This window comes from Mytilus edulis, chromosome 6, assembly GCF_963676685.1.
Source record: "Mytilus edulis chromosome 6, xbMytEdul2.2, whole genome shotgun sequence".
Classification (NCBI taxonomy): Eukaryota; Metazoa; Mollusca; class Bivalvia; order Mytilida; family Mytilidae; genus Mytilus; species Mytilus edulis.
The window spans coordinates 55,268,300-55,293,423 of NC_092349.1; the positions used below are offsets into that span (position 1 = coordinate 55,268,300).

The following is a 25,124-nucleotide window of genomic DNA, read 5'->3' on the forward strand; positions in this document are numbered from 1 at the left end:
TCAATGAAATTTAAACACAATGTTAATGACTACAGAAGGAAGGTTGGTATTGATTTTGGGAGTTTAGGTCCCAACAGTTTAGGAATTAGGGGCCAAAAAGGGACCCAAATAAGCATTTTTCTTGGTTTTCGCACCATAACGTTAGTATAAGTAAATAGAAATCTATGAAATTTAAACACAAGGTTTATGACCATAAAAGGAAGGTTTGTATTGATTTTGGGAGTTTTGGTCCCAACAGAATAAGGGGCCCAAAGGGTCCAAAATTAAAAAAACTTTGTTTGATTTCATCAAAATTGAATAATTGGGGTTCTTTGATATGCCGAATCTAACTGTCATGACTGTGTATGTAGATTCTTAACTTTTGGTCCCGTTTTCAAATTGGTCTACATTAAGGTCCAAAGGGTCCAAAATTAAACTTAGTTTGATTTTGACAAAAAATGAATCAGTTAGGTTCTTTGATATGCTGAATCTAAAAATGTACTTAGATTCTTGATTATTGGCCCAGTTTTCAAGTTGGTCCAAATCGGGGTCCAAAATTAAACTTTGTTTGATTTCATCAAAAATTGAATAAATGGGGTTCTTTGATATACCAAATCTAACTGTGTATGTAGATTCTTCATTTTTGGTCCTGTTTTCAAATTGGTCTACACTAAAGTCCAAAGGGTCCAAAATTAAACTTAGTCTGATTTTAACAAAAATTGAAATCTTGGGGTTCTTTGATATGCTGAATCCAAAAATGTAGTTAGATTTTTTTTTTATGGGCCCAGTTTTCAAGTTGGTCCAAATCAGGATCTAAAATTATTATATTAAGTATTGTGCAATAGCAAGTCTTTTCAATTGCACAGTATTGCGCAATGGCAAGAAATATCTAATTGCACAATATTGTGAAATAGCAAATTTTTTTTTAATTAGAGTTATCTTTCTTTGTCCAGAATAGAAGCAAGAAATATCTAATTGCAAAATATTGTGCAATAGCAAGATTTTTTTTTAATTGTAGTTATTTTTCTTTGTCCAGAATCAACTTAAATCTTTATTATATACAATGTACAATGTATATTCACTTTTTACTACCAACTGATAAATTAAAATAATCTTTACCATTCAGTGATAACAAGCAGTTTTTTTACATCTTGATATTTTATGATGTATTTAAATGAGTAGTTATTGTTGCAAACTCCATTAGAAATTTTAATTGAGATTAGTTTTGGAATAAGGGAAAGGGGGATGTGATTAAAAAAATTGGGTTCAATTTTTCTCATTTGAAATTTCATAAATAAAAAAGAAAATTTCTTCAAACATTTTTTTGAGAGGATTAATATTCAACAGCATAGTGAATTGCTCTAAGAGAAAACAAAAATTTTAAGTTCATTAGAACACATTCATTCTGTGTCAGAAACCTATGCTGTGTCAACTATTTCATCACAATCCAAATTTAGAGCTGAATCCAGCTTGAATGTTGTGTCCATACTTGCCCCAACCGTTCAGGGTTCAACCTCTGCGGTCGTATAAAGCTACGCCCTGCGGAGCATCTGGTTACATGTCCCGCCGTATCTCAAAAACTGCTTAAAACTTTCTCAGAAACTATTAATGATTATTGCATTAAACTTCCACACCAGATGTCGGGCATATCATGCGCTCATGGCGCAGCTGTTTATTATTTATGGGAATAATGTGACTGCGTGAGTATCACAATAATAAGAACTTGCATTTTGATATCTGAAACATACATCAGTATGGATATTGGTGATTTTCTTGAAATCACAATAATCAATCACACATTTTTGTCCACTCTTGAAAAATTGCAATAATAAATGCATGCAATAATTTCTGGATTTACAGTATTTATTGAGCCTTTCTCACACATTTTCACAATTAAATCCTTTGTATGATAAGTTCATTGTAATTAAATAAAGATAAATAAAATTTGCAATTGCAAGAGATCATTGTTTTTTTAGAAGAGTATTGTTTTTTATCTTAAATTGCTACATTTATCTAAAAGCAAAGTACAAATTATGAGGGAGCATAAGGTTGATTTTTTGTAAAAGACTTTCTTAAGGAAACATAAATTTGCATGAATTTTTGCAAAGGATTCAAAATAAGAATCATTGGTTAGAAGTGAAAACCTTGAATAAAAAGAGAAACTAAATATCTAACCAAGGCATATTTTGTGTTTTACAGAGGAAAGAATAGATGAGTTAAAGATTATATTTTTAGAAGAAGAAATTAAAGAATTAAAGCATGCATTACGAGAAGCAAGGAATCGTAATACTTATCTGACTAACTTATTAGAACAAGCAGAGGATGTTAAAAAGAAACAGTAAGTAAATGTACATTATATTCTAATACAGTCTACACCAAAAACTTTTTCAACTACTAGACCGAAGACCAAAAGTTTTGCAAAAGCTTACTAGTCCGAATGAAATTTTACTAGTCTGGGGCATCGGACTAGTGGCTAACCGTGCAAACTGTAATATCATGGATACTGAAATTAAAAAAAAAATGAAAAAGTAGAGATGGTCTAATATCAAAGTTCAGATTGAGGTGATGATAGGGAAAATTCACATACTGCTGGGTCACAGGCTAAATATGTCAAAATGTCTCAATAAATAAGATCTAATTTGATCTATTCTGATCGCACATTGGTTAGATATGTCTTCTATCCACTGCAAAAAGAATAATTCAAATTGATGAGGATATTGTTTTACGCCACACATATGTATGATGTTGTTTGTTACAGGCTTATTGGCTCTTATATCTCCAACAACTGTTTTTTTTTCTGATTTAATTTTCTTTATAGGGGTCAGAAGATAGAAACTTTACAATATCAGGTCACACAAGGGGGAGGACCATTAGCTGAACAATTAACTTCAGGGAACATAACTCTCTTCAATAATCCTCAGCGACCTCCAGCATTGTCAGAGTGTGAAGCTGTTATAAGACATCTTCAACATGTAAATGAACAACAAAAACATGAGGTAAGTGCAGATAACTCCTGGTACCAGTCTTTAAGATAATGTGACAAACTGAGAGATATTAAAATAGATAATCGCAAATAACCAATTTTATGATTTATTTGGTAAGTTATACCATAGTTGGGTTTTTTCCTCTCTTATTTAAAATTTAAGATATATGGGGTAGTGTGACAGCATCTAAACTACAGTACACCTAGAAGAGGAATCTCAGGGTTAGAGCTGCATGTAGATCACTTGAATCTAGTTTTGAATGAATTTAACAGTTGCAAAAGATCAAATATCTAAAAAAAAAAAAAAAAAAAAAGATAGAGATTTTTTTCTATTGCAACTTGATTCCTTGAAGATGAACTTTACTCATAACAATTTGTCTAGTGATTTCCATCTCCTTATATTTTATCTTTGTATTTTATATTAAGTTAAATTATATAAAGGCAGATTATAAAGTTTAGCATATCTGTCTTACTGGCAATCATACCATATCTCCTAGTCATACCCCATCTTCTTACTTTTATGTTAACTCCTCCAAATGTACATGTGAAATTTATCTCCATGTTTTCTTACATTTGTATTCCAGCTGGATTCTTTGAAGTCAGATCTGAGGGATGTTTTGTATTCTCACAAGTGGACACCTGATGCCTATCTCCTTGCCAAGGCCTATATAGCAGAAGACGACGCCAAAGAACAAGATAAAACACTACCTAAATTAACTCTTAAAAATCCGTCCAGAAAATTGTAAGTATCAAAATATTGAGAAAATATACATAAAAACTAGTTACACATCTTTAAACATATATTCATGGATCAATTGTCAACAGAACGTCACAGTTGTGCCAAAAAATATAAGTGTTATATACTATGGATTCATTTATTTATGTGGGTACCAATTTTCGTGGTTTGAGTAAAACTTGCATATTCGTGGGTATTCAATTTCGTGGTTTTGGCAAAGTCTGCATACATTCCTTCAGAAAATTGGCAATTTGTTGTATATTTATATTCGTGGTTCTTCTGTACCCACGAAATCCATGAAAATCGGTATCCAACTAATATTAATGAATCCACAGTTTAGGAAGACCACTGAAGGATCTGTGATAATTATAATGTAAACAGTATTTCCATATTTTTATGGTTTCAACTCTGAGAAAATGGTATACAGTTGGTTATAAAAGGCCCATACCTAATTTTGAAAATGTAAAACAATGAAACAGGAAAAACTAACAGCCTGATTTAAAACAAAATAGATAACAAAAAAACATTACTCTGAGGAAAATTCAAAACGTTAAGTCCATAACCAAATGGTAAAATCAAAAGCTCAAACACATCAAACTATGTTTAAAATTTGTTTGTGTAATTTCAGGCCAGATATAGCTTATATAAATCATGATTCTGTCGTCCTCCCAGCGCTAAAACAAACCGTAGGTAATAAAGCTGCCGAAAGGAGAAAGAGAACCCAGATTCTACAGAAAGCCAGATTACGAAAGGAGGTGTTACCATAAACCATTGTTAGGCTGTGATAATGTTGTATGTTATCATGTGTCGATTCTGTTAATGTGTGCAAGTGTGTGATTGTGTAGTGCATGACTTACATGTTCTTCATTTTATCATTATTTTTTTGTTTATGAAGTCCTATTATTATTTATGCTACATAAATGATCTACATTCATATATATAGCAAAAAACTAGCTTATTATAATCTATTTTACTGTAGGGTAGGGTTAAAAACTATTAAAGAGAAAGAAGATGCAATTATGATGATGATAACATTTGTGATACCTTTTGATATCTATCATTCCGTCCTCATCCTTGACACATTCCTTTATCTACAATTTCTTTTTAAGGTATGCTATTTTTTATAATTTGTTTGTTTCATGTATATTTAATGTTAATGAAATGCATGGCCTTTTTTACAAACAAAATTGCCTTGTTTTGATTATTAAACAGGGAATCAAATTTTCATTTTTGTTAACAAGGAAAGTCAATCCGTCCATAATTATTTTAATTTTTTTTATTTATTATTTTTGTCTTGTACAAATAATGTGTTGAATTTGTCAGTACATTTTTTTTAAGTCATCAAATTTTCTATGACCTTTGAACTTGCATTTATTGTATTGAAAAGGTGTGTAATGTGTTCTGTACATGTATATAAGTGTACCGATTATATACACCAGGTCAATGCATTTTATTCACTTCATAAAATGTCATTCTCACAAGAGATTTTGGATATCCCTTGTCTGTTATATCAAGTGTGTTCCAGGAGCTTTTCTCTATTGTATGATTTAAATGAACGTATATATGTATATATTTTTTTTTATTATATTTTACCTAAATCTTATAACAAAATTAGAAGAATTCTTAATTCCCAGAAAACAATCTTGGTTGTGTATTGCTAAAAAAACCCACATAAATTGTTTCTGAATAGACTGAATTGTTTAGGACACAAGTACTTTATGTAGCAGGTATTTTTTTTCTGATGTCAGTTTATTAAAAAGTATGTTCAAATCAAGATAGGGAGAAGATATTGATAACATATACACTGATGCTAGTTTGAGATTGCCATGACATCTAATGGTTTGATTTGAGGTCTTTTGGGGGGCCTTCTCACAGCTCAATCAACTCATCAGTGCAATTTCGGTCTTAAATATGTAGACTTAGAAATAAAATTGTCAATTCCCTTTGTCTACAATAATTGTGATACTCTTATATTCTTTGTATTCATTAAGAATATACATTTCTCAGTACAATGTACTGGTTAGTCTAAATTATTTAAGAAGATGGACCTATTTTTGATATTTCAGGAACCTATCTTAACTTATCCTTTTCTTAATTGTCATGAACCATTATAAGATATATATTTGCCACTAAGTAATGAAGCAACTAACTATCCATCCTTGTTTTTGCCTTACTTTTAAATTAGTTACAAGTATTATTTTCTTAAGGTGGTACCCAACACTTTCACTAAAATAATTTGGCTCGTTTAATTTTCATAAAATTGTGTCAAAGTATTTACTTTGACCCTTTAACAAAAATATAAAAATTTCAAAAATTTTGAACCAACCGTTTTGTAAGAAAAATTACACTGGTTATATAGCAGTTTGACAAACACCAATTTTGATCATTGAGAAGCTTTTAAATTATTCCTTTTAAAACATAAGGTAATTAAAACGTTAAGCTGACTTTACAGAGTTATCTCCCTGTAGTGTTAGGTACCACCTTAATTGTTATGGATAGACAATTTTAAACAACTGAACTTTTTATGCATTATATGAATTACTATTTGTAACTTACAACTTGTTTTGGAAATCCTTTCCATTTGGTTTATTTGTTTGTTACTGTTTCATGAAATTTGAATGTTTTTTTCATAATTCATAACGAGTAAAATTGTGATTTTTATGTGTAAACTTCTAAGTCATTCTGTTTATAAAGAAAGATATTTTAATGATAGTACATTTATATTTGTACTTAAATTTGTTTCAGTTAAACTTTAGTGTCAACTATTCTTGCATCACTGGGAGCCTATCATTTATATTACCATAGATTCGAAAAAAATTCTTGGCAACAAGTTGTCTTTCACTTTGGATGATCTTAATCTCTACCATTATTTCAATATCAAAGGTATTCTATCTTCAGTAAAAGTTGACAAGTTTCATTTGTCAAAACATTGATTCCTTACACAAAATAGTGTGATGGGATTCAATTGAATGTTGATTGAAAAAAAAAATTAATTATAAGATAATATATTAGAATAAAAATATAGGTTCTACAGAAAAAATTGGTCACCTTTTCTTTCGAGGGTTCTTCTTTGAAGACTTGAAAAGTTGACACTTATCAGTTTGACTGTTATTTTCAATGGCTTTTAGAACAATAATAAAAACAAAATTAGTTGAATTGTTTCTTATTACATCAGCCCTCTTGATTTATATATTATTGATTGTTAAAAAATAAATGAAGAATGTGTCCATGGGAAACAGATGCCCCCGCTTGCATGAACCATTGTAAAGAGGCAAACCTAGAGAACTGCAAAAGTGACACCATCTAAATTAGAATTTGATCCAAGTTTTGTGGTAATAAGCATCATGTACAAGTTTCATAACTAAAGTTATGGAGCGGAAATCAATTTTGGGACATAAGGACGTACCAACAGACAAGGGTAACACTTATTGCCTCCTCTGGTGACGGCAGGGGACATAAAATTAGGAAGTTTGAAATGACTGAAAAAAACACAGCAAATAGCAAATTGATGAACCACTGTCTTCAATACATATGCTGTTTTCTGCTCTTTGGTCCGGTTGTTGTCTCTTTGACACATTCCCAATTTCCATTCTCAATTTTTTTTAAAGAACACTAAAATGAAGGCGCTACAACTCATTAAAAACAGGGTTGCCTCAGAAGTGTTAGCAGTATCTACTAATAGTATACAAATCATGGGTTTCTGGTCTCCCATGCAATGTAGAAACATAAATTTGGCAAACAAACGTTCATAAGTTCATAAGTTGAAATTGTGCTTAAAACTGCTTGTATTGTTTGCTCATAACTGCTTGTGAGTTTGCTCAGTCTTTTCTTTAGTTACTTTTTTAAGTATAGATCTGATGAGGCAAGCCCTTTTCAACAAATGTAAAGTGTTTGGTCTGTTGTGCTATACCATCGCTGGATAATGGAAGGATTGAGTACTACCCTTTTTAAACTTTTAAGCTTGCATGTACCAAATGAGCCTCTTGTTTAGATTCAACAGCCAGAAGTCCGTTGGTTTTCTCTCCTAATTTTTGGTTTGTTTAAGGGAGTAGACCTTGGTTCAGGGAGATAACTCTTTAAATCAGTTATGTGTTTGTAAAAGTAAAGTTTTATCTATGTATTTTAAGCATTTACCTGAAACAGATTGGAAATAATCTATGTAACTTAGAAGCTTATAATATATTTATGAAAATGGTTGACAAAAACATACTGATGATTTTAAGAGTTTTTTCCCTTAGCCAAGGTCTACCTCTTTTAAAAAGAGGGGACACAAGTTTTCTCATTGTCCTTTGATAGCTTACAAGAACCCAGATCCTTATGTTGTAACTACAATCCTGTTCCCTTTTCACGAATGTGACCTACTGAATTAAGACTATTTACCATGTTTGTAATAACATGAGCAACATAGCAGGTGCCACATGTGGAGCACTATGCTTACCATTCCAGAGTACCTGAGATAACCCCTAGTTTTTGGTGGGGTTTGTGTTGCCTAGTCTTTAGTTTTCTATGTTGTGTTGTGTGTACTTTTATTTGTCTGTTGTTTTTTTTTTCTTTTTTAGCCATGGCGTCAATTTAGTTTCAATCGATAAGTTTGAATGTCCCTCTGGTATCTTTCGCACCTCTTCTATCAAGTATGGGTCTTGCTATTAGTTGATGGGACGATGATGAATGGTTGTCAACATCCATACTGTTCCTTGGTAATTTTGTGGATAGTGGTTTCATTGGCATTCACATCACATCTTATTTTTACAATGATGGGCTGTGGCAGTAGAGAATTGTTTATAACAGAAAAGGTCAAAATGTCAAATTTCTGGGTTTTTTTCCTATCAGACAGACTCTTGAAAAGTTTGGCACAGACTGTCAGACTCAGGAGGTAGGACCTGGAAAAGTTATAGAACTAATACTAGAGTGCACACGCTGAAATGTCTCGCCTTCTATACTTATCATTGATATTATGTTGATAGTCTTAAGTATAAAGCTAAGCTTTATAACAACTGTACCATAAACTTAACATTAACCAAGATAACTAAAAAAAGACCAATGAACCTTGAAAATGAGGTCCAGGTCAGATGAACCATGCCAGGCAGACATGTACAGCTAACAATGCTTCTATACAACATATATAGTTGACCTATTACTTATAGTTTAAGAAAAATAGACCAAAACACAAAAACTTAACACTGCAATGAACTGTGAAAATGTTGTCATGGTCAAATAAAACCTGCGCGACTGACATAAAGATCATAAAATATTCCCATACACCAAATATAGTTGACCTATGGCATATAGTATTAGATAAAAAGACCAAAACTCAAAAACTTAACTTTGACCACTGAATCAAGAAAATGAGGTCAAGGTCACATGACATCTACCCGCTAGACATGTACACCTTACAATCATTCCATACAACAAATATAGTAGACCTATTGCATATAGTATGAGAGCAACAGACCAAAACCCAAAAATTTAACTATAACCACTGAACCATGAAAATGAGGTCAAGGTCAGATGACACCTGCCAGTTGGACATGTACACCTTACAAGCCTTCCATACACCGAATATACTAGCCCTATTGCTTATAGTATCTGAGATATGAACTTGACCACCAAAACTTAACCTTGTTCACTGATCCATGAAATGAGGTCGAGGTCAAGTGAAAACTGTCTGACAGACATGAGGACCTTGTAAGGTATGCACATATCAAATACAGTTATCCTATTACTTATAATAAGAGAGAATTCAACATTACAAAAAATTTGAACCTTTTTTTCAAGTGGTCACTGAACCATGAAAATGAGGTCAAGGACATTGGACATGTGACTGATGGAAACTTCGTAACATGAGGCATCTATATACAAAGTATGAAGCATCCAGGTCTTCCACCTTCTAAAATATAAAGCTTTTAAGAAGTTAGCTAACGCCGCCGTCGTAGCCGCCACTGCCGTCGGATCACTATCCCTATGTCGAGCTTTCTGCAACAAAAGTTGCAGGCTCGACAATATACTATTACAGGTAGTTCCTATCAAACTGATATAAGCAAAACCTTAACATTGAAAATTGCCAATTCAAAGTCACTCCACCATGACCTAGGGTGGTAGAGCCTCAAAATAATCATCCATCTATGATCTAATTTGTACATGTACTGATAGAATGCAACTTGATAAAAAAAATGTCATTGATCTATCACAAGTATTTCCTATCAAACTGACTTAATTAAACAGAAACAATTCAATTGTAAACACTGAGCCTAGATGTCTCGCCTTCTGTGACCAAAAATTAAAACAGTTTGTTAGAAAAGATGAAACAATGCCACTATTCAATTGTGGTACTTATATAACACAAAGGTTGAGTCTTACACACTCATTGCTAAATTTGGCCATGGAATTATGTTTATTTCCTTTGTTATTAGAGGAGGTGAGTAGGGATGTACATGCAAGGAAAATGAATCCAATATCATTACACAAAAGGCAGCTGTTATTGGTTCCATATTTCATATACATGCTTTAATAGAAATAATTAGCAACTGTGTATTACATGTTTTATTTATCACAAATCACATTTATATTTGATTCCTTCTTCTCTGACATTTTACAAAATTTACACAGATAATCTTAGCAGTACTTTCGATTGTTTTGACAATTCTACCTTGTCTCATTCAATGTTCAGATTATAAAGAACCACAGAATAACAATGAGATCTGATGGTATTTTTCAGTTTCAAGATGCGACAATTGTAAGCCTAACAAGTTACACTTTTCAACTTATAAGTGATGGCGTTCCTGATTTTTTACACAGTCTAGCTAGCATGGCAGCCATTTGCAATAATGAATTTACTCCTTCAGCTATCCTCATATGTGTATAACCTATTTCCTGAAATGAAAAAAAAATGGAGCTATAAAAATATTCATATCTTAACAATATCAATAATGAAACTTTGTACCAGACATGCCAGAAGAACTATCTCTGTAAATGCCTAAAAGCTCAAATAGAATGAAGATAGTTTGCCTTTATTTTGGTATTTCCTTATTTGATGATTATCTTGTAAAAAATTTATTCTAACCAAATTTTAATGGGTTTTTTTGCCGAGTGCACAGTTCACAACAAAACTGTCTCTTAGTACAAACTATTCTTGCAAGGGATATGTTCTAGCAGTATACATAAAATTATCAATAAGTAAGAGAGGATAACAAGAAATTTTCCACTTGACAGTATTGCGAAGAAAAAAGGACAAATATTGTACTGTAATAGGATTTTCATTGCCCATGAATTCAAGTGTTTTATAATTTCGAGGTAATTGCAGAAGCTTACATGTAAAAGTCAATCTTCTTTTCTGAAGCCTTAGTTTTGTTTAACAATATGAAATTAATTAAACAAAGGTTATTCAATCATCAATAGAGTGTTTAGAAGTTGTTATCAGATTCAGTTGTTAGTTATGCAATCAAGCTGTAATATTTGGCTTGTTACCTTTTGTCCTTAACAAGATTACTGTATGGACAACTGGTGTTATTTAAAAAATTTGACAGTTCAATTGAAATTATTTATGGTTAACTAGGTAAACATGCATGAACGATACAGTAGAATAGTCTGGAATTATTTATTGAATGTTTTGTTTATGTATTTATATAAAGCTGCATATATATAAAAATAAAATTGAGAATGGAAATGGGGAATGTGTCAAAGAGACAACAACCCGACCAAATAAAAAACAACAGCAGAGGTATTCTCGTGTAATTATTTAAAATATATACCACAACAAAAGTACAATTTGATTCACATAATTTGGACAGTCTATGATATTAATCTGAACAAGTTGTTACAGAAAATAACAGGCAAACTGTTATTTTGATAATTCTGACAAGAGTTACCTTCTCACATCTTGAATTGTGTTGAAATGCATTAATGAATACATATCCGTTTAAGTACTTAGAAATAAGGTCTGTAAAAATGCCTGTCATCATCATAAATCATAAATAGGGTCAAATACTTTCAAATTTCCACTGTTAATTTTGCTGTTAAAGTCATAAGAAACGAGTGACCGGTGAAAAATAATGTTCTTCCAATTCTTGAACTAATGCATACAAACATCCTAAACTTCGTCTTCTGTGCTCGAATTTATCATTTTTTTCGTGTAAATTTCGTATAATTGTCAATTTTTTTCTCAATCGGTCAGTGTTGTTGTGAAAATATGGCAGGTAATTAAAGTTCGTGTTTTGAAGCCGAAGTTTAACGATTGTCACCTGTTTGTCAACAATTGACGAAAAATAAACAAAAAAGCATGGAAATTGAGCACGTGTTTAACATGTAAATTCAGATAATAGTTTATTTTAAGGACATCCATGCGTATTGTGGTCACCGGATTTTTACAAGATGGGTCACACTGAGGTCACCTTGCATACGGAAAATATGTCGGGGGAATAGCTTGCTGGAAGGAAGCTATTCAAATAAAGTAAACTTCTTCTAAATAAGAATAAATTAAAGAATTTTCTTCAGAAAAAAGTATATGTACATAAGTTTTATAATGAAAACTATCCATTGAGTTATTAAAATCATATGCATTATTTTTTTTTGATTTGAGGTTTCTTATGACTTTAAGATCTCAAGTGTTTTCAACATGTTACCATTTGTATTATTATTTGTGCATTTTTCAGTAAAACAACAAAGGTACAGTGAATTAATACCAATTTGTATTATTTTGATGATAAATTAATCTTGAATAAAAAACAAAATTGCAAAATTTGTTTTTATAGCAATTTGTCAATACTACTTTAATAACTTTAAATTTTAGAAAAAAACATTCAAAGGAGATAACTCTTTCAGAATTCCTACAATAACAGTATGCCTATTTTTTCTCTAATAACTTGTTTAAGCTATACTGTTGGACTCTGTAATTTAACTTTAGAAACCCTGCCATACTTCTATTCTTACCTTTATAAATTCTAATTTAAGAAATTCTGGCATGCTGTGATTCTTGCAGACTCTGAACACAATGGTGATGATATCTTCAGGAGAATAGCCAAGTCTCCATAAATGTGCCATTGTTTTGTAAGCTTCATCTATATTACCATTGACACAATGTTGTAACATGTCTTTGATAAGAACAGGATGCGGTTCATCACAAACCTGTAAAAAGACATGGTTTATAACTAACATTAAAGTCACAAAATGAATAATTCAAATTGTTTTAGCAATCAGTAGGGTTTCAGTTACAGGAGCTATTCCCAATGAGAACTGCAGAAATCCCAAAATTATCAACTTTTAGAAATGCATTATTAAATGAATATGGACATGAAAAGTTAGGGTCCTACTGTTAAACTGGTTTCATTTAGGACTTTTAGAACCTCCTTTTGAAATAATGTATATCTAAATGTTTTCACAGATACTTTATTCCATGTTTAAAGCCCTTTCTAGTCATCTATATATGCATTGATTTATTTTTGCAATTTTTCTTTGATGTTTTTCTTAGGAAGACTAGTTGCAACAATTTTTATGCACAATATTTTTGTCTTGTAAAAGTCACAAAAATAATTAATTTGCTGAAAAAAATTGGTTCTACAGAATTTTGAAATCGTCAATCTTTGATTTCAATTTTCTCAGTTTAAAATTTTTACTCATTAAAGCAAGATTTTCCTGTAGTAGACGGACACTTCCCCTCTGAATTATCATTTTCTAGAAAGTTGAAGGTTAAGAATGTCTGAAGTATCTAAATATTGATAACCTTGGGGTTTTCTTTCAGACACATCATCAAAAGCAAATAGTGAAACCTGTATAAACCAAACCTAATACTGTGGATTCATTAATTTTCGTTGGATACCAATTTTCTTAGATTTCATGGTTACAGGTGAACCAGGAAATTAAATGTTCAACAAATGACAAATTTTCTATAGACTTGTATGTAGACTTCATCAAAACCACGAAATTAAATATCCACGAACAAACAAGCTTTCCCTTATCCACGAAAATTGGTACCAACGAAAATATATGAATTCACAGTATGGACTTACGCTTTTGTTTGGTTTAATCAGATTCAGTACAGATGCAATTTGATACGACTGGAGTTTAGAACATGTATGGTATGAGGGATATTCTTGCTGTGTTGAAGACCCATTGGTGGCCTTTGGCTGTTTTCTGCTCTTTGGTTGGGTTGTTGTCTCTTTGACACATTTTTAATTTTATTTAGACAGGTTTTTTGGTTTTTGCATTGAAGATTCTGTTTGATAGGTTTTACTGAACAAGTTATGGTTCATCATCTTGAAGAAATTAAATAGATCTGTCATAAATCACTTACCTTGAAAACATTTTCACTATTTACATGACCAAACCCTTGAAACGTTGATTGCAAATTGTTTAATGCCTGTAAAGATATAAACATGAAAATTTTATTTTCTTAACAGTTGTTGATTTTTGCTATTAATCATCATCTATTCAGTTCATTGAAATTAATTGTGCTGCTCCAAATGAGCTTTTTACTGCATGTAAAACCAATGTCACTCAAAAAGGAGCAATATATTTTCTATAATGTATGTTATCCTGTAATTTAGTGGTTGCCTTTGGTTCATGTTTGTCATATTTGTTTTTCTTGAATTGCATGAAGTATTCTCTTTGTAAATGTTTCACATTTTTCATGTCAGTGCCTTTTACAGCTGACTTTAAAGTATGAGCTTTTCTAATTGATGAAGGCTGTACATGAACAGTTTCTTGATTACTTTTATCTTTGTTATTTGATTTCTGATGGATAGTCACATTGACAATCATACCACATCTCCTTATTTTTGTATTGTAATGAGTAGAGATCTACATAAATATATCAGCATGAATCCCCCACAAACTTGTTAGGTCTAAATAAACTCATCATAGATACCAGGACTTAATTTTGTATATACGCCAGACGCGCGTTTCGTCTACAAAAGACTCATCAGTGACGCTCGAATCCAAAAAAGTTAAAAAGGCCAAATAAAGTATGTAGTTGAAGAGCATTGAGGACCAAAATTTTAAAAAGTTTTGCCAAATCCAGCTAAGGTAATCTATGCCTGAGGTAGAAAAGCCTTAGTATTTCAAAAATTCTAACTTTTGTAAACAGTTAATTTATAAATATATAACCATATCAATGATAATTCATGTCAGCACGACTACTGGGCTGGTGATACCCTCGGGGAAATAAATCTCCACCAGCAGTGGCATGTGGGAGAGTATGATGGGACTTTCAAAATATTCATACAACCAAGAACCATTTTTAAGATTATTTTGCATAATGGTAATAGATGCATATACTGAAAAAAACACCAATGAGTCTTAAATTAAAATATTGTTTGTTTGCCCTTTACCGACCGACCCTATAAATTCGTTCCGACTGAAAATCTTTTATTTGTATTAACCAGCAATATTTTATTTTTATTTTTTTTTCGTTCCTACCGAAAATCTTATATTTGTATTTCCCGCTCAAAACCTTTTTTACCGTAATCCACGGGTTTTATCTTCCCCGTATAAGGTTAAGTCCATTTGATATCACATGAGCGTTTGGCATGAACACTTGCATTTAGAGATTCAAAGCATTTGATTGAAGTCGATGTTGAAAGTATGACAAACGTTGCCCTTTATACTTGAAGAGCAGGGTTCATTCAAAAAAGTTTGTCCAATACAAAATTATCAACGTGTGTACAAAATATTTTGTTAACGGATGTTGTATCCTATGTAAGGATGACCTTTAGTGATCCGTATAACAGGATGATTATGTTAACGCTGCCTTCTACCAGCTTTGACATTTTATTTATATCTGACATGAACCAAAGTCCTGTAAATTGGAGAATAATTGGCAGTAAAATCGCCAAGTTTTCCTTGCAGACCATTTATAAATGCGATGTAAAATACGTGACATTTGAGTTTCAAGTCTTTTAGATTTTTATTGATAACACTGGGACACACAAAAATTTAAACACTCAGTCTCTAGAGTTGTAAGTAAAGTAAGATAAATGCTTAGTTTTAGCTCTTTTAACTGGTTGCATGATGATGATGGTGAGAAATGCACTGCCGGGCAGTGGCTTTATATTTTTTTATTTCACAGATATCATCTCTGATAATTTCAGTTCAAATTTTGATAAAATTGGTAGAATGTCAGAATAACACATGCTATAGATGGGGGTAGAAGGGTCCTGATCCTGAAATCCTGGGCTTTAAAACACGAAATCCTGGGCTCCCGAATTTAAATTCTGCATCCGAAATTTGAAAAAACAATCCTGAAATCCTGAAATCCCGAGTTTAAAAACACCCGATCCCGAAGTCCCGATAAAGGTCCTACCCCCTTATAGATTGCACATTGTACAGCTGTTTCACAAAGCATGCTAGGGAGATATACATGATATTAATAAATCTTTCGGTCAAGTTAAGCGTACAAGGTACATGTACGTAGTACAGAATATCAGTGCAAGTTAAAACTCTTAAAAGTTTCAGGCATATAATTGTTGCAAATATGCTCAAGCCCTATATTTTGAAAACAAATAGTAGTGCATATTAATTTACTTCACATTTTACATGATAATTTTTTTTCATAACTTTCTTGCACTATTCAGAAACTTTAATAAAAGTAAAGATCAGTAAAATCAAAACTTAAAACAAAAGCAAATAGACAAAAATGATATCATGCAGATATTGTATCTAGAAAATAAAATATTATACCTACCTGCCTACCCATGACAAAAAATGTACCGAGCCAAGTTATTTTATGGGAAAGAAAAAAAATTTATTTTACCTACCTACCTACCCTGTTTCAAAAAATAGGGTCGGAAAAGGGCAAACAAAACAATATTTTAATTAAGGCCTGACCAATATTCAATAACCAAAACTTATCTTCCTCCCCTCCCACATACATTTTAATGGAATAGCCCTTATAATTTCTTGGTTTTTCATGTGATTAAACTGTTGATCAGCCATTATCTGAAAAACTGAAGATACAGTAACATACAGACATACCAAATTAACCAATTTATAAGTTGATCAAAGACAGAATCCCTAGACTTTAAGCATATTGTCTTTAATACACAAATCAAACTTTTGAATTACAAGCATTACAAGCATGAACATCTGTTCTTATCAATTTCTTTAAAATTGTGTGGCTTGTAAATATAAACAAAGAAGTGGTATGATTGCCATGGGACAACTCTCCACAAGAGACCTCTTTTCAGGAAAATTTTACTAGTCCAACTACATTTTTAATGGCTTACAAGATGGGGCTTTTGGTTAGTTGTTAAGACTTCATAATATAGGACAAGAAATGTTACTCTAAAAGAAACAAGTGATATACAATCATAAATTCATTGTAACCTTAACAAAGAAATAATTATATTTGTTTAGTAATTCGTTCATCAGTTAATACAGCACATTCTATTTTACAAAGAAAACCTCACCTGTCTCATATCACCCTGTGCTGTAAACACAATGGCTTCTAATCCATCATCAGTATAGCTGACTTTTTCTTCTTCACACACTTCTAATAATCTTTTTAGCACCTGTTGATCTGTTAGTTTGGAATATCTTAGAACTGCACATCTGGACTGTATAGGTTCTGTAATTGTCAACCATAGTAATGTAAAATAACCATGAGAATTTAACAAAATCACCTGCCAAGCCAATGTTCATGAGTCTTTTCCTACAGAAGCTTTTTTGCATTCTCTTAAAATTTTCTGTAATTACTTAGAACAATGTAGAAACTGTAACTATTTGAGGGGGATCTATTTTTTTGGTTTTTGTTCCGCTTAATCACAAATTACAAAATACAGTAAGTGATAACCTTATACAAGAATCTGTTAAATACTTGAAGATGCAAGTAATTTTTTCTTGTATATATAAATAAATTTATCAGACTTGAAATTAATTTTTAAATTCTTGAATTATCTCCCCTTATCATGATTATGCTTTTACAATAAATATGAGTCAACAAAACATGCTGCAATTTTTTTTCTGGTTTCCAAACTTAATTTTGAATTAAGAATTCAACCTTTAACCTCGAGAACAAAAAAGAGGAATCTTAATGCCTATGGGAGATAACTCTACATCCAAAAACTACTACCTGGATATTCTTATCACGGTTCAGAATTTAACATACTAAAACTATATTTTTTTGGAGTTAACTTCAAATAAATCTATTTTTCCAATCCATATGATAGATATGATATACATGTATTACCAATAATCTTATCTGAAGCATTACAAGCTAAGGCAAATCTGGTTGTTTTTGAGTAAATTTCCATTGTTCTTCTCAAAGCCTGTTGGGCACCATCTGTCATACTGCAAACATATAACAACATATTTTTAATTTTAGTTTCTTGTGTATAATTCGGAGTTTAGTATGACGTCCATTATCACTCTACTAGTATACATATTTTTAAAGGGGCCAGCTGAAGGATACCTACGGGTGCAGGAGTTTCTCGCTACATTGAAGACCCATTGGCCTTTGGTTGTTGTAAGCTCTATGGTCCGGTTGTTGTCGCTTTGACACATTCCACATTTTCTTTCTCAATTTTATATATATGCTTTTTGTAAGTCTTACTTAAATAAACAAGAACATTTTTAGGTGTTTATCATAAATACAAGGACTTTGTTTAAATCACCTGTCACTTTTTTCAAAATTTTAAAATATCTGAATGCTGAATGTCCTTAATGTGTTTCAGCTTTATCATATTATAACAACTGTTTGAAAAAAAATAGGGTCAAAATGTATCAGTTAAGATGAGCCAAATCAAGAAATTTTTTCTATTATTTATCAACATTGTAAAACTACATAGTAAACGTGGATCATACCAAAGCAATTAATGTAGGTATTTCCAACTCTTAAAAACTTTTTTTATGTGGAAATACAACAATTAGTTTTACTTTAATGTATACAAGCCACCAACTTTTTATATGGTATTGTTTTATGACCTGTAACAGTGAAAAGACAAGTAGGAATGTACATTGAACACAAAACCGTTTGAATGTTGTAAAAGAACTGTATTATATACCACTTAAAACAAGATGAGTTTGAATTAAACTTTTATTACAGACTTTTTTCTGTTGGATTAATTTTCTGTTTCCGTACAATATGTCTTACCTGTCTGCCTCATCCAGAATTACTATTTTATGGCGACCTTTAGGCAAGGTTACTTTCTGTTGGGCAAACATTTTTATTTTGTTCCTCACCACATCAATTCCTCTGTAAAATAAAAAATAAGTATACATACAAATTTAATAGAAAAAAATATATAGAAGATTCAATCCAACAATACACCTTATCTGACACTATTTGTCCACCAATACTGGATATCACACAGGTTCCTGTAAAATTTTAACGTCATAAAACAAAATATCTGACAACACAATTGAAAAGTGACTATTGTTGACGTCAAAAGTTCAAGTGGACAGAATAGCGATAAGGTGTATATGGTTCTTATATTACAATTCTGCACCAAAATATTTTTCAACTATCATTCCCAATATTCCAATATTTTTATTTTTAAACAAAGTTTTGCTAGAACTTGTAAGTCTGAATAAAATTTTGATAGTCTTGGGCATTGGATAAGTACAAAAATGAAGCAAAATGTGCAGACTATTATTGTGAATTCATTATTATTCTTGGGATACAATGTTGATGGATTTTGTAGGAAAACAAACTTAACCCTTAGACTGCTGCATTCATTTCTATTGTACTTTTGTGTATTGCTGAATAAAATTTTAATCACTGATGAAATAAACATGTTCACTTACGATTGCTGTATCTTTGTTAATATTGAATATTCATCAATAAAATTAAAGTTATATAAAAAAGTATTGTTAGATTCTGTATTTTTTATTTATTTTAATTTTGTGTGAGTCTCTGGTAATTTTTTACCTGTACAGGTGAAAATAGAGGTAAACAAAGGTAAACTTATTTTTTTCATGTTTTATTAACGAATCCATCAATGTAAAAGTATCCATGACTTCAGAATTGAACCAACATAGTTAAAAATCTCTTTTAAGAACTAGTTCAATTGTGATTATCAAAAAATAAAAGTTTCTTCTCGAACCAACAGCCTTTTTTATGCAAATTTTTTCTGGTATTTTCCTCGGACTTTCACTGCGCCAACTTTTACTTCCATGTACCAATATATTTATACGACAAGTTCATTGTTATAGCTTTCATCAATAAATAATCTTGACAAACTTAAAGTTCAGATCTATCGATGTCAGTCAATATTGATTCACATTTGAAAGGCGAAATGATAAACATAACAAATCCTGTTTCATGTCATCCATTTTGAACAAGGTCTGGGAATCCCCGTGGTTCTCGCTTTAAAAGTCTTCTGTTCGCAGTTTTAATAGAATGTTTCTATTTCCATCTATTATATCTTCTGTTATCATTGAAATACTTCTGAAATTGTTGGCCATTTCTCAAAATAATATCCGCCATTTGTCACTTTTTTCATCAAAAAAATTTCACTTTCGGTTTTATCGCTTATACCTGATTCAAAGTCAAGAGACACTCGAAAGAACGCATATTTTTAACCAATCCGAATCCATGCAAGTCGAAACTGCCGCAATCTCATGAATATTGACTCCGCCCACTCCATGGTAACTGTGTAAACAAACGAGTTATAGAAAACGACTATAGTCGCGCTCAGCAGTAGTTGACTGCTTTATCGGAACGACAATAGTCGCGCTTAGCAGTCTAAGGGTTAAAGATCCAGATCAATGATACAACATGTACAACTCTCTATTGTAGCCCTACAACATGTACAACTCTCTATTGTAGCCCTACAACATTCTTAGGTTACTTTCTTGTCAAATTTTAACATTAAATGACAACTAGTCAATTATGCTCCTGTCTTTAATGGTACATTTTGCACTGAAGCTGTTGAATCCATATCTACTTAAATGCGAACTCTGGTTGATGATTCTTGACAAAATCAAAGCTTTCTCTTTTAGTGTGTTTTTTGCTGTGCATATACATTTTTGTGTCATGGATGATTACAATACCCCATATCCTTTGTTTTTGTATTATACATCATTTTTTTTTAATCAAGTGAAGTGAACGATTGGGATATGGATTGCCTATTCAAAATGTATTACTTTTCTCAGTTAGACAGGTTAACTCTTTGTATCACTTCCTTAAATACTAAAAGCAATCATTTACTATTCCTTTTCTTCATAAATATTACCTTTCATTAGATGCATTTAATTCAAGTACTGCATCTCTGAATGAGGTTCCCAACAGGGCTCTGGCTAAACATAAAATACTTGTTGTTTTTCCAGTTCCAGGAGGACCCTGCAAATAGAAATATGCTGACAATGTTAAGAATTGTACTGACTAAATTGAAGATTTTTCTAAAACATTTCATATCAAATTATTTAAAAAGTGTAAAATCAACATGTTAATGTAAGTAACTACAAAGTAAAGTGTTTTTGAAATTTATACAATGTATATCATGAACATATTAATGGTTGTGTAAAAACAGATCTTTGGTAGGAACATGATTGTATGTGTTTTTCGATAAATGACTATTGTATGTGTTTTTCGATAAATGACTCTGTTGTATGTGTTTTTCGATAAATGACTCAATTCTATGTGTTATTAGATAAATGACTCTATTGTATGTGTTTTTCGATAAATGACTCAATTGTATGTGTTTTTTTCGATAAATGACTCAATTGTATGTGTTTTTAGATAAATTTTATGACTCAATTGTATGTGTTTTAGATAAATGACTCTATTGTATGTGTTTTTAGATAAATGACTCTATTGTATGTTTTTTTTTTGATAAATGACTCTATTGTATGTGTTTTTTCAATAAATGACTCAATTGTATGTGTTTTTAGATAAATTTTATGACTCAATTGTATGTGTTATAGATAAATGACTCTATTGTATGTGTTTTTTGATAAATGACTCTATAGTATGTTTTTTTTCCAATTCTATGTGTTTTTAGATAAATGACTCTATTGTATGTGTTTTTAGATAAATGACTCTATTGTATATGTTTTAGATAAATGACTCTATTGCATGTGTTTTTAGATAAATGACTCTATTGTATATGTTTTAGATAAATGACTCTATTGCATGTGTTTTTAGATAAATGACTCTATTGTATGTGTTTTTAGATAAATGACTCTATTGTATGGTGTTTTTTTCTCGACAAATGACTCTATTGTATGTGTTTTTAGATAAATGATTCTTTTGTATGTGTTTTTAGATAAATGACACTATTGCATATGTTTTTCAATAAATGACTCACTGATACTACCTCTACTGGCTATTAAAGCCTCACACAGTCTATCACTGATAATAACCCAATGTTTATTTTTCATATTCAGCATCCAATATATTTATATTTATCACTTAGAAATCTTAAAGCTAATTACGGCTATTATTATGTTTGGGACATTTCCCTCTCTAGCAAATACTTCTAGTCTGCTAATCGTTTCATCATTACCAACAATGCTGTGTAGTTTGACTGGTCTGTATTTTTCAACCCTGTAAAATAAAAGAAATTGGACTTATGCTAATTGTATAAAAGAAATGGACATTTTAGTAAATGAGTCATAATTCATGTATGATCATTGTATTCAATTGTAAAGAACTAATTTTAAGTTGATTTTTTTATTTCAGGCCTAATAAAAATAATTATTTGTATTTCTGCAAACCATATTCACCCTAACTGTTGGCAACTTCATTAAACATTTTTTTTCATTTTTAAACAAGCATTAATAATTTATTTACATGTAGATCAAACTTTGAAATTCTAGCCAACCTGTAAATCCAGAAGATTTCTGAATGTAATCATGTAATTTATCTATTGTTTACTATCGCCTATAATTTTAGTATCGTTTTTGCTCATAAATCAAGTACTAGTTTTGCCATGTACACAAATTTAGGAAACATGATTTAATCATTTTCTGTCTAGGTGTACCATATAATAGATCCAGGAGAGGTCCAGACACCTCCTGGTTACAATGGCTGATCATCAGTGCTTTCATCATTCTAAAGACTAATATTATTCTTTACTGATAACACCTATACAAAAATGTGCTTCTCGTCCATCTTTTTACTAGAAAGTGACTAATGTTATCATGCATTAGATTGATAAGGTGACATGCATATGATACCCTTTAGGGGCCTTATGAGATCGAAATAAAAAATAAATGTCTTTGCCCATTTTAGTTTTTATTGTTAGAGAAACCTATATCTTCTCTTCTAAATCATATCTTCACTATGTTAACTTGACCTGGTCACACAGTAATGAAGGTCATAATAACTGTATCTTCATGTCACTGACTGTAAAAAAAATCTTGCCTAATGACGTCAACAGTAATTTTTGATGTGCAACAACCATTGAACGATAAAATGTTAACTATCTTTTTAAGATGTTAAACAAATCGATTGATTTTGACCAATCATGTTATTTTTTTTCTGATGACAGTAAAATTTAAACCAATTTAACCTAACTGTAGCTGTTTGTCACCTGACGGTAAAGGGTATTCTTACCCATGACAGGCGACAGGCCCTCATGACATTTCCACCTTTCTGGGATGCATTTGGGAATTGTTTGTGTTGTAATATTCGTAAGTAGGATGGAGCAAAGAAGAATATTTTTGGCGTTCTTATCTAATCCTCGGGTTAGCAGCCTTGACACTCACTTAACTTTTGAGTCTACAAAGTGTTATTCAGTCATTACAAGTGTTATTCGGATAATATGGGGACATAGTCCCCAATAACAGTAGAAAATTCAATATTTATTTTTTTTAAATCGGGAAAGTGCATTCAAAATCCTTCAAACTTTTTTATGTCGTGTTTTGAATTCCTGCATTTGCGCAGAAATCTACAATGTACTTCCTTTTTCTGTTCTCGTTTGCATGAAACTTTTGAGTAAAATATTTATCAGTCTAGTATAAAATAGGAAGAAACGCAATATCAATTTCATTTTTGATAATTCCTTGATATAAAAAAACGTTACCTAATGATAGCGTTTCTTTGTTTACATTGCATATGACATCATAACTTAAATAACGTCACAACTAAAATCCAACCAAAATCGGAAACGTTACGGTATTTCCGTTTTGAAATTAAAAAATATGTTTGAATTAAAAAAAAATCATACAGACTCTGTCCCCTTTCACAGATAATGCCTGCCTCATAATAACAGTGTTATTCGGTCATTCGAGGTACCGGTAACATAATATAATTTCAGGTGCACATTTTGTGCCATATCTAAAGAATTTTACAAGCCCAAAAGCAATTTTGCAAGCCAATCCTGTAAGACACGTGGTTAAGCGTGTAGACTGTGTTAGTATTAAGAGGGGAATACAGATTATCTCCAGGTACACTTCATGTTTGCGAAGATCTCAATATTATACTGTACATGTCTAAGATTTCATAATTTTTTGTCTAACCAAGGCATTTCATATGTAGTTTTTGGAGTAGGCTTCTGGGGAACTGCCTCTTCTATCTCCATTTCTTGTGTTTCTGCCATGACTTGTGGTTTTAAATGATAATGACAGATCTCTCAGATGAATAACAATAAATTGTGTGCTAAACAATTTGCCGCGAATTCTACCGGAAATTATAAAATTCTTGTAGTGTCTAACAAAGACGGTCATCGATAGTTTCCGGATTTAGTATTTTCTTATTTTTCTTCTTTGGCCTCTCTTTGGCAGCGTTCGTCTAATTCACGATTCCATTCATACACATATATGTATCCATAATGGCTTTGCTGCAAATGAAAAAAAGTTCTTTCATAAAAAGTGTTCATTCATATCAGTGAAAATCAAATACTTTCTGAGAGAAAAAAACGACTGATCAAGTTATATTGCTATAAAATGATCCGTGCAAGACATCAGGGTATTATACATGTTTAATATATGTCTTATTTATAATTAAAGTAAATAAATTACTGAAGAATACCTTAATAAAGGAGTAGTTTATGAAACTGATAAGAATAAGCCTGGACATCATAATATATTGTCTAAAGCAGAGACATATGATGACTAGAGGATAAACATGATTAAGTACAGAGTAGAAATTGCTAATTACCCCATGAAAGATTACATTTCGCTATAATCTTTATTACATATTACATATATAGTACACATGTCTTTGATATGATCCTCATTCCTTTTCAATTTTTTTTCTGTGCATTTAAATCATAGAGTCGTTGTCATGTTTAATTGTTCATACTAAAGCGAACTTCAACTAGTAGTTATTATTGTCATTATTGGCCCTTATTACATTGTTATAGCTTACTGTTTGATGTGAGGCAACTTCGGACTCCGTGTTCAAGGCCCACTTTACCGGGTCTATAATTGTTAAATTTTTTTATACATATTGCCGCCGTGACTTAATTGGCACTCCGCATTCCACATCTTCTTCTTTTTATGTTAAGTTAATGAATCTATCTAAATAATGATAAACTATGTTAGTTTTGGAAC

The 25,124-nt window shown here is 31.3% G+C and overlaps 2 protein-coding genes across 11 annotated transcripts in view; one reads left to right on the top strand and one right to left on the bottom strand.

Annotated features, from left to right (window-relative positions):
* The window catches only part of LOC139527915 (coiled-coil domain-containing protein 74B-like), a 28,193-nt gene extending 21,339 nt beyond the window's left edge, over positions 1-6,854 (top strand). For 6 of the 10 annotated variants that reach the window (XM_071323585.1, XM_071323589.1, XM_071323587.1 and 3 more), the window contains 4 exons: positions 2,179-2,317; positions 2,798-2,975; positions 3,547-3,704; positions 4,327-6,854. In XM_071323585.1, the coding sequence (XP_071179686.1) occupies positions 2,179-2,317; positions 2,798-2,975; positions 3,547-3,704; positions 4,327-4,465 (614 nt within the window). In that variant the 3' untranslated portion in view covers positions 4,466-6,854. The remainder of the gene's footprint in view (positions 1-2,178; positions 2,318-2,797; positions 2,976-3,546; positions 3,705-4,326) is intronic. The other 4 variants (XR_011665490.1, XR_011665492.1, XR_011665491.1 and 1 more) reach the window with 1 other exon arrangement.
* Positions 6,855-10,223: 3,369 nt separating this feature from the next.
* LOC139527916 (replication factor C subunit 2-like) lies at positions 10,224-24,261 on the bottom strand. Its single transcript, XM_071323592.1, has 9 exons — positions 24,090-24,261; positions 22,062-22,173; positions 20,861-20,967; positions 18,778-18,879; positions 17,875-17,975; positions 17,096-17,253; positions 13,984-14,049; positions 12,624-12,818; positions 10,224-10,568 (listed from the first exon to the last, which is right to left on the bottom strand). The coding sequence occupies exons 1-9, from the start codon at positions 24,167-24,169 to the stop codon at positions 10,455-10,457; spliced, it is 1,035 nt and encodes a 344-aa protein (XP_071179693.1). The 5' UTR covers positions 24,170-24,261; the 3' UTR covers positions 10,224-10,454.
* Positions 24,262-25,124: the final 863 nt, after the last annotated feature.